Genomic DNA, 13132 nt, shown 5'->3' with positions numbered 1-13132 from the left:
GTGAGCTTGCTTTGAAGGTGATCTGTGTAATCAATCTGCCTGGGAGCAGCTTGTGCTGTGGGAAGCAGCCTGGGCTGCTCCAACAGCCTTGGGCTGTTGCCTGTTTTTTTGGATTGTGTTTGCTGCCACTTGGGTCTTTTTGCAAACCACAGTAGTGGGAGCTATAGTGTGGGTGTGAGCTGAGGTTGGAGTGAGCATCCCTCTCTTGCTCCATGCACATATCATGGCCAAAGATTCCAGGTATGAGCCACAGATGGACAAAACCTCTTTATTTCAGCTGCTCTTTCCCTACAGCTCTACAAGGCTGGGTGGAGGGAGAGGCACGTGCTACTCAAAGTAGACCCCATGCACTGTGGCCACAGCGAAGAGGGAAGCATTGGAGAAGGTGGCGGAGGCAAAGCTGTCAGTGTCAGGGTCCCACAGTGCCCGGCTGGCCACCAACAGGCTCTGCTGGCCCTGCTGGCCCAGCACCACGTGGCAAACCAGCTTGTAGCGGGGTGGCACCACCTCCTTGGCCCGGCTCTGCAGCAGCTCAACCACGCTCTGGGCTAGTGGGGCACTGCCCTGAGGGTTGTAGACAGTGGTCCCCAGGGCACTGGCCAGGGCCCCCTCCAGCACCCGCTGCACCTGCCCCGCGTTGAACTTGCAGCCTTCGTCTGGCCCCATCCTATAAGTGTTTTTGAGGCGGGTCTTGAGGATGGGCTGGAAAAGGGGGAGCCCAGAGAAGCTAACACGCCTGTGGAACATCCAAGGGCCAATGGAGGGGCGCCTGCTCCCTGGGACCACCCCGAATGAGCTGCGGCGGCTGAGGATGGAGTTGCGGCGGGAGAGCGGGAGTGGTGGTTTGCCTTCCTCCGAGCCCCGGGCTGGGGGCTGGGAGCCGCGGCGTGTGGCATGGAGTGGAGAGGCTTCAGTGTTGTCTGCAGCCATCACCTGGGCTGGCAGGGCCATCTCTGGGCAAGGCTGCTCAGCCATATGGGTGGCCTGGAAAGGAGATGAGGCTCTTGAGTGTCAGGGGGAGGCAGGTGTCCCATAACCTGTCCATCCCACTGCCTCTCTTCTTCACTTTTCCCTGCCCTTTGCAAATCTCACCTCCTGGCATGTGAGTACCTGTGGGGCAAGATGCAGAGAGGCTGGGAGGTCCACAGCAGCTGCCTTCCCCTCTCCACACCTCCATGCCCATCAGATTCGGCCAGCTGGGGCTGGCACAGCCATGAATGGTCCACCCATCCCTCTGCTTTTCCTCCTGGCACAGGTGAGCAGCTCCTTCCCCAGCTCTCCTGTCTGCATCTGATCCCACACTTACCCTTAGCCCTACTCCTGACCTGCCGCAGTAAACCCAGGGCACTTGTCTCTGGTCGATGTTGCTGCCCAGGACCAACCTTTATCTTGCAAGTTGCCGAGAGCAGGGCCAAACCTGTTGTGCTCCTGGAACAAACCTGTTGTGCTCCTGGATCGTGAAGTGTTGCTATGTGACACTGTAGCTCTCCAGGGCTGCTCTGGGGCACGGCTTCTGTAACTCCTTGTTTCCTGGTCCCTGGACAGCCCTGTCCCACTTTGCTCCTGCCCTCTCTGCATTTTCAGCTGTGCTAGCACAGGGACAGGCATGTGCCCTCCAACCTCAGCTCTCCTTGCCAGCCCTGAAAAATGCTGGTTGGTGTTGGATGTGCAAGAAAAGACAGGGGGTGGAGAATAGCCACTGTGATCACCACTTTGCACCCCAACTATGGGATGCGCTGGGGCTGGGACCTCCAACAGCTTGATTTTACCCAAAGGTTTGCATCCTTCAGGTGCCTATCCCCCATGGCACCAAAGGAGAGTGTGTGGGTGGGTGGGCACACATTGAATCATAGAATCACAGAATAGGCTGTGTTGGAAGGGGCCTTAAAGATCATCTCATCCCAACTTCACTGCCATGGGCAAGGATGCCACCCACTAGACCAGGTTTCTTAGGGCCCCATCCAATCTGGCCTTGAACAGTTCCGGGGATGGGAGGGAGCCCAGCCCTGCCACGTGCCAGGGACTCTGCTGCTGTAATATCTGGGGGCAGGTCCCTGCCACGTGCCAGGGACTCTGCTGCTGTAATGTCTGGGGGCAGGTCGCTGGGGGCTCCCGACCCTGAGCAGGGTTTCTCTCCGCCAGCGGAGCCCAGCCCAGCTGGTACGCCACGGCTGCTCCATCAATGTGCCTTTGTCTGGCCCGGCTGCCGAGCTATTTGAGGAAAGTGGAGACGGCTTTTGTGTTTCTATCTCCTGTCAGAGGTATTTATAGCCTGCCGCTGACTAGCGCTGCCAAGCGCGCTGCCAGCTGGACCCTGCTCCCTTGGGGTGCTGCCGTCAGCTCCAGGCCCCTCTCCTGCCTCTCCCTCACACCACCTGCTGACAAAGGTGGATTCCTCCATGGGCAATCCCTCAGCATTCCTCTCCTTGGGCTGCTTGGGGCCAGCCAGACTTGGAAGGAAGGGGACAGGCCATCCCCTGGCATGGCACTCGGTTTGGCTTACGTAAGCAACCTGATCTAGTGGGTGGCATCCCTGCCCGTGGCAGGGGGGTTGGAACTAGATGGGTGGTCCCTTCCAATCCAAGCCTTTCCATGAGGCTGGTGATGCTTTTTTCTGCCTGTGATCGACCCCTTGTGTCCTAAGCAGACATGAGAGCTGCACGGCTCTGGCCATGAACATCACAGGAGAGAAGGCTTTTGCCATTTCAGGGAGCAGATCTCCTTGCTGGGCTCCAGTGCTGGTGCTGGCGGTTCAGCCATGCTCAGCGGCTTTCCACGGAGGCTCTGCAGGTGGAGGTGATCTCTGTGCATTTAACCTGCGTGTGTGTTGCCTCTTCCAAAACCCCGGCCGCCTGCCTCCCTTCACCCCCTTCACCCCCATCTGCCCCATCCACAGGCTCCTTGTGCACCAAACCCACCGGCCGGGAGGGGCAGGTCCCCGTTCCAGGCGTGCTAGAGCCGTACCACGAAACACAGCAGGGAATTCCACTCAGAGCGAGCCGCAGCCCTGCTCTCCCCATCCCGGTAAGTGCCGCACGGAGCTGCCTCGGCGGCACGGGTGGGCTCCGCGTCTCGCTGTCCCTTCGCTCCCCCCCGCCGCATCCCCGGCAGCGCAGCCTCCCAGCCCCGGCGCTGCCTGCCAAGGTTTCCCCAGCAATGGGCCGTGTCATACAAACGCCACGTGTTGGCTTCCTCCCCGCGGCCTCCCCGGGCCGGCCGGGCCAGACCAGCCTCCCTCCAGCCTCCCTCCAGCCTCCCAGCGCCTCCTTCCGCCGCCCTCCCTCCGTCCCTCCTTCCCTCCCCGCGGCCGCCCATGGCCGGGCCCTGCTCGGCGCGGCTGCAGGGCGACGTGTCCGCCTTCGCCAGCGCCCTGCGCACCCTGGTCAACAACCCCCAGTTCAGGTGAGGGGCCGGGGGGGCTGCGGCCGCCGCCCCCTCAGCCACGCCGGAGCCCCCCCGATGCCCGCTAGGTGCTGTTTTCCTGCGGCCCGGAGCGCTGCTGGGGGGGGTTGGGGCCTGCGGGGCCGCTCGGGGAGCCCCGGGCAGCTGGTGGGGGTGATCCCGCATGGCTTGTCCAGCCGCGTGTCAACAGGAGGCCAGGGCTGCCCGTGTGTAGCCTCTTCCCCCGGGACAGCCACTGTCTGCCCGGAGGAGGGAAAGTCCCCCAGGTGTGCCCAGACCCCCTCTATCCCCAGCCGTGGTGCCAACAGGGTGTGGCAGTGTCCCAGCATAAATCCCATGCTGGGGCTCCTGCCAGGAGCTGGGGTATTCTCTTATTCGCTGTGCTCCCCAGGGGCAGTGTCCTGTGCTCAGCTCCTCTCCCACCCTGGTGCTTTACTTCCAACCTCCCCACACCCCAGGGGGCAAGTCACAGCCTGGCTGTCCCTACCACCTCCTTCCAGAGTGGAGAGCTGCTGCCTTGGCTGTCCCTTATCTGCATGCTATGTCCTGCCTGGTTGTGGTCATCTTCACCCACTTCCTGCTGAGGTCTGGCACAAATTCCAGAGCTATCTGAGGAAATCCCCATCCCTGCTGAAAGTTTTGACCACCTAGAAGAGAAATCCCAGTGAAAACTCCCCAGCCACAGCGTCAGGCAGGGGGGATGCAGCTGTCAGTGCCTGGTCATCCCCAGCCCGTGTCCTGCTGCTCACATCTTGCATCCCACACCCCTCATCCTGCATCCTGCCTTCATTCTGCATCCTGCAGCCTGTAATCTGTGCTCTGCATACATCTACTTCATCCTACATCCTTCCTCCTTCAGCCTGCACCCTGCACCTTTGTTCTACATCCTGCAATCTGTCTTGCGTCCCAGACCTTGCATGCCATAATTGCAGCTTGCATCCCACATGTCACAGCCTGCATCCTGCACCCTTCTTGGCCTGCTTGGTTTATCGTGGTCTCCCTTGCAGTAACAGTCATGGAGGACCTGTTGGGCTCTGGTCACATCACCCAGCATGCCCCAGCTGTGTGTCTCCCGATGGACACTTGGAATGACCCAAGGATGGTGGGCACATCCACTTCCCTGTGGGGCTCTCTGAGGGTTGGGCCATGGGTTTGTGCATATCCTCATGGCAGCTAGAGTTTGGGTGGTATGTCTTCTCCTCACTGGCCTGCTGGGACGGAGGGAGGGACAAGGGGATGGATGGACCATGGCCACAGGTGTTCACAGGCTGGAGACTCCGTGCCCTTTGCCTGTTCCCTTTCCCCTGATCTTGCCCCCGTTTCCTGGGACCATGGAGCTGGGGAACCTTTCTAGGGAGTTGAAGGGGACCAGGACAACAGGATGTTCCTTGTGCCCCAGTGTGTGCCACAGGCTGCCATGTCCCACAGGCCTGGGGAGGGCCAGTGCCAGCCCCGCCGGCAGCAATGCCGGAGGCTTCACATTCCTGGAACAATGAGTCAGTTCCCATGAGTCAAGGAGGCTGATCCTGGTGACAGCCACACTTTCCTCGGCTCTGCTGTGCCAAAAGAGAAAGTCACTTTCTCCAGCTGTCCCTGGCCCTTCTCTGCCTTGCTCAGTGCTGGCACTCAGGGCTGTCTCAGCCAGTACCTGTGGCTCTCTGTGCTTTCCAGAGGACCCATCTCACCTTGCCTGCAGCATTCAGGTGGCTGCAAGGAGCCGCCAACAAGGCCCCCTCTGTGCCCCTGCTGGGACACAGCATTAAAAGCCCCTGAATTAAAATTAAAGGGTACTGCCCCGCTGGGATGGACACTCAGCAGGTCCCTTCATGTGTGCCCTGTCCCAGCCCAGGGCATCCCGTGCCCTTGCTTTCCAGGCACCCCGTCCCTCACGGTCCCCTCTCCCTGCAGTGATGTGATGTTCGTGGTGGGCCCGGAGCAGCAGAAGGTGTTTGCTCACCGCTGTGTGCTGGCGTGCCGCTGTCAGGCTTTCCGGGGGATGCTCGCCCAGGTGCCAGTGGGCAGCCAGGACTCCTCCAGCAGTGTCCCAGCCCAGGGCCCCTTCATCCTGGGAAACGTGCAGCCTGAAGTCTTCCTGGCTGTCATCGAGTTCCTGTACACCAACAGCGTCACCCTCAACAACCACATCGTGAGTGGGGATGGGGCTGGTGGGCACAGTGGGCATGGGAGGGACAATGGGAGGATGCAGGAGTAGAGGGTGCTTTGCAGATCTTGGTGTGCCAAAGTTGGAGGATGTTCTGCCTGGTGCTTTCTGGCTGGCTAACAGTGCAATGAGTGCGTGAGGTCTCAGCCCAGCAGAGTGGGGTGTCCAGAGCACCTTGTCCCAGCCTTGGAACAGCTGGCTGTGCACAGCCTGGATGCTGGGAATGGGGACACCACAGCAGGAGACTTAAATTTGCCTGCATGTGGCAGCCTTACCCCCCATACTCTACCTGGGAGCTCCCATGGAGACAGGAGCACACAAGCCCTTGGGCTGCTGTGCCCATCCATGGCCCTGCACGCTGATTCTCACAAGATCCCTTTTGCCTGCAGGCACTGGAGGTGCTGACCTCATCGGTGGAATATGGCTTGCAGGACCTGTGCAAGGTACGGCCCTGTTTAGAGTGGGGGTGGTGGTGTCTGAGTGTCGCCATGCTGGGGAGCACCCCAGGATGGTCCCTGCATGGCTGGTGGCTGGAGGTGGCTCTGAGGAAAGCACTGTGGAGCATCACTCAGGTCCAATGCAGGCTCAGTCCTGCTTCTTGATCCTGGAAAGTCTCTGCAGGGGGATCCCCCTTGAGGGGGTGCACCACTGTCCAGAAATCCCGCAGGGGAATCCTGGGAAATCACGGGGAAGACCATGGGGTTTCACGTCTCCCACACAGCACAGGGCAGCAGGAAAGCCCCTGTGCCATTGCCCAAGATTTCTCTCTGGTCATCTGGCAGAGTGATGCAGTAAAGAAAACCCCGACCCTGGGGAGCAGTCAGCACCCCGGCTGTGGTGCTGCCAGGGGGATGCTGCTTTGGGTGGGAAAGTTCTGGGAGGACAGCAGGGAGCAAAGAGGAGGGGTGTGAGCCGGATGAGGAGGGGGCAGGGAGCTGGAGCAGCTCGGTGGCCACGTCATCAGGCTGATTCCTGAATTACAGCGGGCTGAACGCGTGACCTGCTGTCTCGGGCCAGGACTTCCCCTCCCTTCCCACCACGCTGTGGAAGGACCTCAGAAGCTTAAGAACCACGGGCTTCTGTGTGCCAGGGTGGTGGGATGGGACCTGCCCCATCACCCTGTGGGGACAAAGCTCGGATGTGGCACGGAGCTGTCAAACAGCTTAAGGGGTGTTGAAAAAAAGGGGGACCCAGTGCTCCAGCCACACAATTCACACCCCATCACCCAGCAAATGCATCCTCGGGGGGATGACCTGCAGTGGGGAGAGCCATGAGGAGGGGTGGGAGGAAAGGGTGCTGACCAAGGACAGCTGGGGAAGCCTGTGACTAAGTCCCTAGATGCAGGGTGACATCATATCCCTCCTGCCAATGACTCAGGGCCCTTCTGCCCCAGCTGACTTCTCCCTGCATGTGACATCCCCTTGGGTTTCCCAGGAACTCTCTCTGCCAGGCAGCTGAGATGGGCAGAAATGAGGTCCCCCTTACCAGTAAATGTGCAGATCTGGCTGCATCCAACCTGCATCACTCGTGTGGGATACCGGAGGAGCCCCCCAGGAGTCACAGACAGAGCACAGCTGACAGGCAGGGCTGAGTCAAAACTGGGAACACCTAATGCACTGCATCTGGCACCAGGATTGTCCTCTGTGGCAGAACACGACTGTTGTTTGTCGACAGGGTGATGGGACCCACCTGGGGCTATCAGGTTGGCTGGGTTTGGTCAAATCAAGCTTGGTCCCTGGCTTAATCAGTGGCCGAGCTGTCTGCCCACAGCCATGCTGCAAGACCTCATCCCACAGCCCACTGCTATCTTATGAAACACTGGGGAGGCTGGAAGTGCCTGTGCCCCATGTCCCATGTCCTGGTGACTCAAGGGATGCTGAGAGTTGCATGTGGGGATGGCAGGGTGGGGTCTCTGCTCTACCAACCCTTTCCCTGTCTGCCTTCCAGCTCTGCGTCAAGTTCATCAAGGACACTCTGAGCGTGGAGCAGGTCTGCGAGGCCCTGCAGGTAAGAGTGACACCAGTAGTGTCAAAAAAGGTTAAAAATAACCATAAAATTTGGGGCAGGAGCAGGCCTGACCCTCCTGCTCTTGGCTGGATGGTGGGGCTACCACCGTCTCCCCAGCTTTGGCCCATAAGCTGCCCTGGCAGCTCTCAGGCACATTGTACCAGGGCTGCAGGAGACACTGGGGCCACCAGAGCCTGTCAGAGAAATGTCCTCACACTGCCCTGAGCAGGGCTGACCAGAACTCCCCAGTGCCAGGGCCTTGCCATCATCTGCATGAAACGGGGAGTCACTGGGTTTGTGGGAGCCAGTCCCAAAACCCCTGCTGAGAGTTGGGGCACCTAAAAACAGCCTTAGGGAGGTCCTAATGGCTCTGCCATGCTCCTTGGTGGGACCAAGGCTGTTCCCCAGGGAAAGGGGATTTGTTTCATCTCCCACAAGCTGAAGGGATCCTCTTGGATTGAGGTGCCTGCCCCAGAGCACAGAGCCCCAGCCAGATGTGACGCCAGACCACCGTGGCATAAACAGAGCTAAAACTGGCCTGGAGGAAACAAAACAAGAAACCCCAAAACCCCAGAACAAAACAAACCTGAAGAAAACAGCTCGTCTTCCATCCCCACTTGCGTCAGTGCTGGTCCCCTGCTGTGGTGAGGGGGAGGTGATGTTCACCCTGCCTGTGCTGGTCCCAAATACCTTGCACACAGGGGCTGCCACCATCGGGGGACAGGGACAGGCCTGTCTGGTGCCCAGGGCAGTGCCAGCCCTGGGACAAGCATTGCTCGGTAGGGCTGGGGGAAATGAGAGCACCCCAAATTCCCTCTGCAGTGGGGGATGGCAGCTATGGGTCAGGCTGGAGCTGGCACCAGGGCATAGGGCACTTGTGGGGGGGCTTTAAGCTGGCCCTGTGCCCACACAAGGAGCACTGGGGACTGGTGGTCCCACGTGCCCACAGAGTGATCTTGTGAGAGCAACACCAGGGCTTCTCCCCCACTGTGGGCTGGGTGATGTTTCTGAGCAGCAGTGGAAAATAACGTCTCTTGCTGATGGTGGGGCTGGATGATCATTGTGGGCGTTAGAGCCACCAAAAAACCCTTTGCCTTGGGGCAGGCCACAAGGTCCCCTTCCTCCCCACACCCTCACCATGGTACCCAGACACAGGGATGTTCACCCCACCTGGGTCCCTGAGAGTGCCCATGTCTCTGTAGGGCTTTAATGGGGGGTCCCTCCTGCCCCAGATCCCAGACTTGCAGGTGTCTGTGTTGTCCCACAGGCTGCGGTGGCCTATGGGCAGACAGACCTCCAGCAGCACTGCCTGGCCTTCATCGAGGGCTGCACTGCGGTACGGCACCAGGTGATGGGGGAGCAGGGTGCAGGGTACCCCAGGGCTTGGGGGGCACGTGGCATGGAGAACATTGTGGGACACAGCATGAGGCAAGGGAGCCGGGCCCCTAAGAATGGGGTGCCTGGAGGCTGCGAAAAGGAGCAAATGGTATTTGGAGAGAAGATGCTGGGTGTCAGGCAGAGGCAGGCTGGGGGTACTGGGGTGCCAGGGGATTGAGGTCTGGGGAGGGGGGAGATGCTGGGGCATCAGGCAGGGATGGCACCAGGATGGGTCGGATGGCCCATTGCCAGGGGTGGTGGCTGTGTGGGGTCGTGGTTCCAGTGCCCTGGTGCTGTGCTGGCAGGCTGTGGTGCGGACACAGGGCTTCCGTGAGCTCTCGGATGTGGTGCTGGCGCGGGTGCTGCGCAGCGACCGCCTGGCCGTGGATGAGCTGGACCTGGTGCAGGCTGTGCGGGAGTGGGCACACGTCAGCTCGGTGAGTGTAATGCAGCGGCAACCACCCAGGGGTGCCCACACTGGGAACCCAGGCACCCTGTCCCAGGGCTGTGTGATGGACACAGAAGCTGTGTCACTCCCCCCAAGCCCCTGCCTTCCCCAGTGCCCAGGACATGACCAGCCTTATCCCTCACACGCTGCTGTTGTCAGGCTGTCCTGGAGCGGCCGGTGCCTGAGGTGGCTGCTCTGCCCGTGCGGGAGCTGCGCCTGCCCTTGCTGGCACCCAGCGAACTGGTGACACTGGAGAGCCACAACCAGCGGGATCTGCTCATCCCGGTGAGCTGCTGCCAGTTCTTGGCGTATCCTGGCTCAACTCCAGGGCTGGAGGACGCTGCAGGGTAGGTTTTGGGTTTTAATGCCCCCATTCCTCTCCCCATCCCCACAGGTGGAGAGCATCGCGGCGGCCTGGCGTGCCCACGCACTGAGGAAGGGCAGTGGGGTGCCCTCCCGCCTCTGCCGGCCCCGCCGCGGCACACGGCCCCGTGACCATCACCGGCACCTCGAGCCACACACCAAGTAGGGGCTGGGCAACGAGTTTTGTCCAGCCCAGCCAGGGGCTCTGCAGCAGGGCAGGCTGTGGGGCTGGGCACTGATGCTGCCACGGCCAAGAGCATCGATAAGGTGCTTTGTCCTATGCCATGGCATCAGGGCCAGGGCAGGATGCCGAGGTCACACCAAAAAGGGAGGCAGGGACTGGAGGCAGGGTAGAGCTGGGCTATGGGATGGGTACGAGGGCAGGGCAGGCAGCCCATGCAGTGGCCGAGAGGTGGCAGGGCTGCAGGGGTCCCTGCGGGATGGGGACCCAGGATGAGCTCTCCCTTCCCCGGGGCCGTGCTGCCCTCCCCCGGCAGAGCGGCCATGGTGCAGCGGGAGAGCTCCAGCACCTGCCCGGGCAGGGACACGGACCTCCTGGGGCTTGGGAGGGGGACAAGTAGGAGAGGTGGCACGGGCATCTCTGCACACCACCACAGGCTCCCACCCCCTGAACCCCTTGCAAGCCCTGCCAGCAGGCCACACACACACACACACTGACACAGGCTGCCAGCCCCCCATCTGCCACACACACTCTTACACACAGTGTGCAACCCCCCTTGCACCCCACATTGCGTGTGCACACACAGCTGGGTCTGTCTCAAGCACACAAAACCCCATTCCAGCTGTACCCGCCAGGAGAAAGGGTCGGACACAGCAGGTAATTTATATATAATATATATATTTACTCTTTAAAAATAAACCTTCGGTCCCCACTACCGCCTGTACAAACTACAAAAATAAACCTTTGCTCTCTTTGATATAAATAACTTAGATGGCGTGTTGGGGAGGGGGAGGCTGCCCACCGTGCCCACGCCTGGCACGGGGACAGGGTCCCCGAGGCCACCCCTGCTCAGCGGCAGTGTCTGGGGGCTGGGGTGGGGCTGGGGCTGCAGGCACGGCAAACACCGCTGGAGTTAAAGTGCTGGGTAAGGGCGCGGACGGTGCCCGGGGTGGGGATGGGGACAGGGGCTGGCTGCAGGGACAGCCCTGCTGCACGGGGACACGGTGAGAAATACGGTTTCCCAGCAAGATGTGCCCGGTGGCACCGTGGGAGCCCACGTCAGCATGCACTGTCCTGTGCGTGCTCCAGCACGTGCCATCACCTGGGCAGAGCGCGGGTGTGGCACGAGGGGCCGTGACCCTGGGACAGCTCGGGGGCTTGGCACAGCAAGGACCATTCCAAGGATCTCCCCCTTCCAAAATCCTGCCTGTGCAGTGGGGAGCAACAGTCTCCCTTTCTCCACCATGGCACATCCATGATGTCCAGCCCTTCCATGCTTGCCACTGGGGAAACTGAGGCACGGAGTAGCGCATCGGAGGGGGTGAGCTGCCCACGGAGTGGGGGCATGAACCAGGTCTGCACCCCTGGGCTCCTGCTGCCTCCAGTGGGCAGCCCTGCACTGGCAAAGGGTCTGCCCGCTCCCTGCCTGCACTCTGGGCAGCGGGGCAAGGCCGTAGGCTGAGAAATAAATCTTTTAAAATAAGCTTAAAAATATATATCTCTCTATAGATAGTTTCCCTTTGCAATAAATAAAGGTGGGGGGTGCCCGCCCCAGGCCTTGCCTGTGGCATGCCAGGGCACAGCTGGCTCTGGGACTGCCCCTTTATCAGGACGGGGGGCATCAGGGCACCCTGTTGGGGTACCCCAGCTCATGGCCTGGGATGGGTGGTCCCAGGAGGAGGTGATAGGGAGCAAGCAGTGACCCCACAGAGGGGGAGCTGGCATGGCACCAAGTCCACCTTGCCAGCAGCTCCAGAAACAGAGGGGGGAGTTAGTGCTTCCATTTCTGGGGGGCAACAAGTCCAGGGTAGGATAACCCCAAACCCTGGGTGACAGGACATGGCACCAACGGCACAGCCTCGGGTGAGGGACACGCGGGCACGGCGTGGCCTGCACACAGCTTGCATAGAAGTGCCAGCCTGCCCTACCAAGCCCCGTTGCAGGGTGCAGGGGGGCCGGTCCTCCTCGGCCGAGATCGCTCCGGCCATTAGCAGCACAACGCGGGCGACCCCGCTCTGCACCCTCCTGTGCCCACCGGGTGCTGGGGAGATGCTCTGCCCAGGAACCAGCAACCTGCAGAGAGAGAGAGAGAGAGAGATTTGGGGGGTCAGCTGGATCCCTCCACACACACCTCGCACCCCCACTCTGCCGTGCATCAGTCCCAGGGCAGGGTGTCCCCACGCTCACCTAGCGCTGGGCGCCTGCCCCGTGGTGTCCCATGCTCTGCATCTCAAAGGCATCGGGCACGGCGGTGCCGCTGGTACTGGGCACGCTGGGCTCATCCAGGCAGTCCCGCTCGCCGCCGGCGAAGCCCTCGGGGCTGAAGCTGGGGTAGGAGCCGGGCAGTGTGGGGTGCAGGGCCACCGTCACCGACGCGGTGGCCGTGACGGTGGTGTAGCTGCCAGCAGGACCCTGCAGGTGGGTGCTGTAGGTGGGCAGGGCTGCAGTGGGGGCCGGCCGGGTGCCCGGCGGGCAGGGCTGTAGGTGTTCTCGGGGCAGTGTGGGGCACGGCTCCCCAAAGGGCAGGGTGGGTGCGGGCTGCGGGCCAGAAGCCTCCTTCTTCCCCTGAACCTCCAGGCTGTCCTTGTAGGGCTTCAGCACCTGGAGGGGGAACATGAAGCATGAGGGTCCCCAGTCATACTGAGCATTCCTCCAGCAACACCACCAGCACCACATGGGCACCCAGCTCTATCCATGACCCTCTCCCAGGGGATGCGGGGGAGCCAGCGATGCCACGACGGGCAGAGACACTCACGGTGATGCGGGGGAAGCTGGGGTCCTTGCCAGCCTCCAGTAGGATGTGTGCTGGGGTGGGGGGCACAATGAAGGGTCCCCGGGGGTTGCCTGGCCCCACACCCTCCGTGTAGTGCTCCGTGTCCGAGGGCTCAGTGAAGGTGGCAGGCCAGGCTGGAGCACGCCGGACATACAGCCCTCCAGGGCCCAGGCATGGGGGCACCGACTCTGGTGGGGTTAGGCAGGAGCCATTATCCACTAGGGATGCCTGGGGAGAGAAGACAGTGTTGGAGGAGCCGGGGATATACAATGATGGAAGAATGGGGAGAAGTAGAGTATTGGGTTGATGCGAGGATGGGAACGCAGGTGATTCCAGGTGAAGCAGGGATGGGATCAAATGGGTCAGGGAGAGATGGGGGAAGCTGAGTGTGGGGTGAGGGAGGAATGGGGTCAGGTAGAG

General features: G+C 61.2%; 3 protein-coding genes across 4 annotated transcripts in view; 1 reads left to right on the top strand and 2 right to left on the bottom strand.

Annotated features, from left to right (window-relative positions):
* Positions 1 to 327: 327 nt before the first annotated feature.
* On the bottom strand, positions 328 to 3444 carry TCTEX1D4 (Tctex1 domain containing 4). Its single transcript, XM_027683219.1, has 2 exons — positions 3379 to 3444; positions 328 to 984 (listed from the first exon to the last, which is right to left on the bottom strand). Exon 2 carries the CDS (start codon positions 973 to 975, stop codon positions 328 to 330), a length of 648 nt encoding a protein of 215 aa, XP_027539020.1. The 5' UTR covers positions 976 to 984; positions 3379 to 3444.
* Positions 3304 to 10651, top strand: BTBD19 (BTB domain containing 19). 2 transcript variants are annotated; one of them, XM_027683217.1, is made up of 8 exons: positions 3304 to 3402; positions 5311 to 5548; positions 5953 to 6006; positions 7511 to 7570; positions 8838 to 8906; positions 9253 to 9384; positions 9555 to 9680; positions 9790 to 10651. In XM_027683217.1, the coding sequence occupies exons 1-8, from the start codon at positions 3314 to 3316 to the stop codon at positions 9922 to 9924; spliced, it is 903 nt and encodes a 300-aa protein (XP_027539018.1). In that variant the 5' UTR covers positions 3304 to 3313; the 3' UTR covers positions 9925 to 10651. The 2 variants fall into 2 exon arrangements, with proteins under 2 accessions (XP_027539018.1, XP_027539019.1); XM_027683218.1 differs by lacking the exon at positions 8838 to 8906.
* Positions 10598 to 13132, bottom strand: part of PTCH2 (patched 2) — a 21726-nt gene continuing 19191 nt past the window's right edge. The window contains 3 exon segments of the mRNA XM_027683220.1: positions 10598 to 12012; positions 12127 to 12540; positions 12695 to 12940. Coding sequence (XP_027539021.1) covers positions 12127 to 12540; positions 12695 to 12940 — 660 coding nt within the window. The 3' untranslated portion in view covers positions 10598 to 12012.

Source organism: Neopelma chrysocephalum, unplaced genomic scaffold, assembly GCF_003984885.1.
Source record: "Neopelma chrysocephalum unplaced genomic scaffold, ASM398488v2 Primary Assembly neopelma1_64, whole genome shotgun sequence".
In the NCBI taxonomy this organism is placed as follows: Eukaryota; Metazoa; Chordata; class Aves; order Passeriformes; family Pipridae; genus Neopelma; species Neopelma chrysocephalum.
The sequence above is the reverse complement of the archived record's forward strand: the minus strand, read 5'-3'. Positions and strand labels throughout refer to the sequence as shown.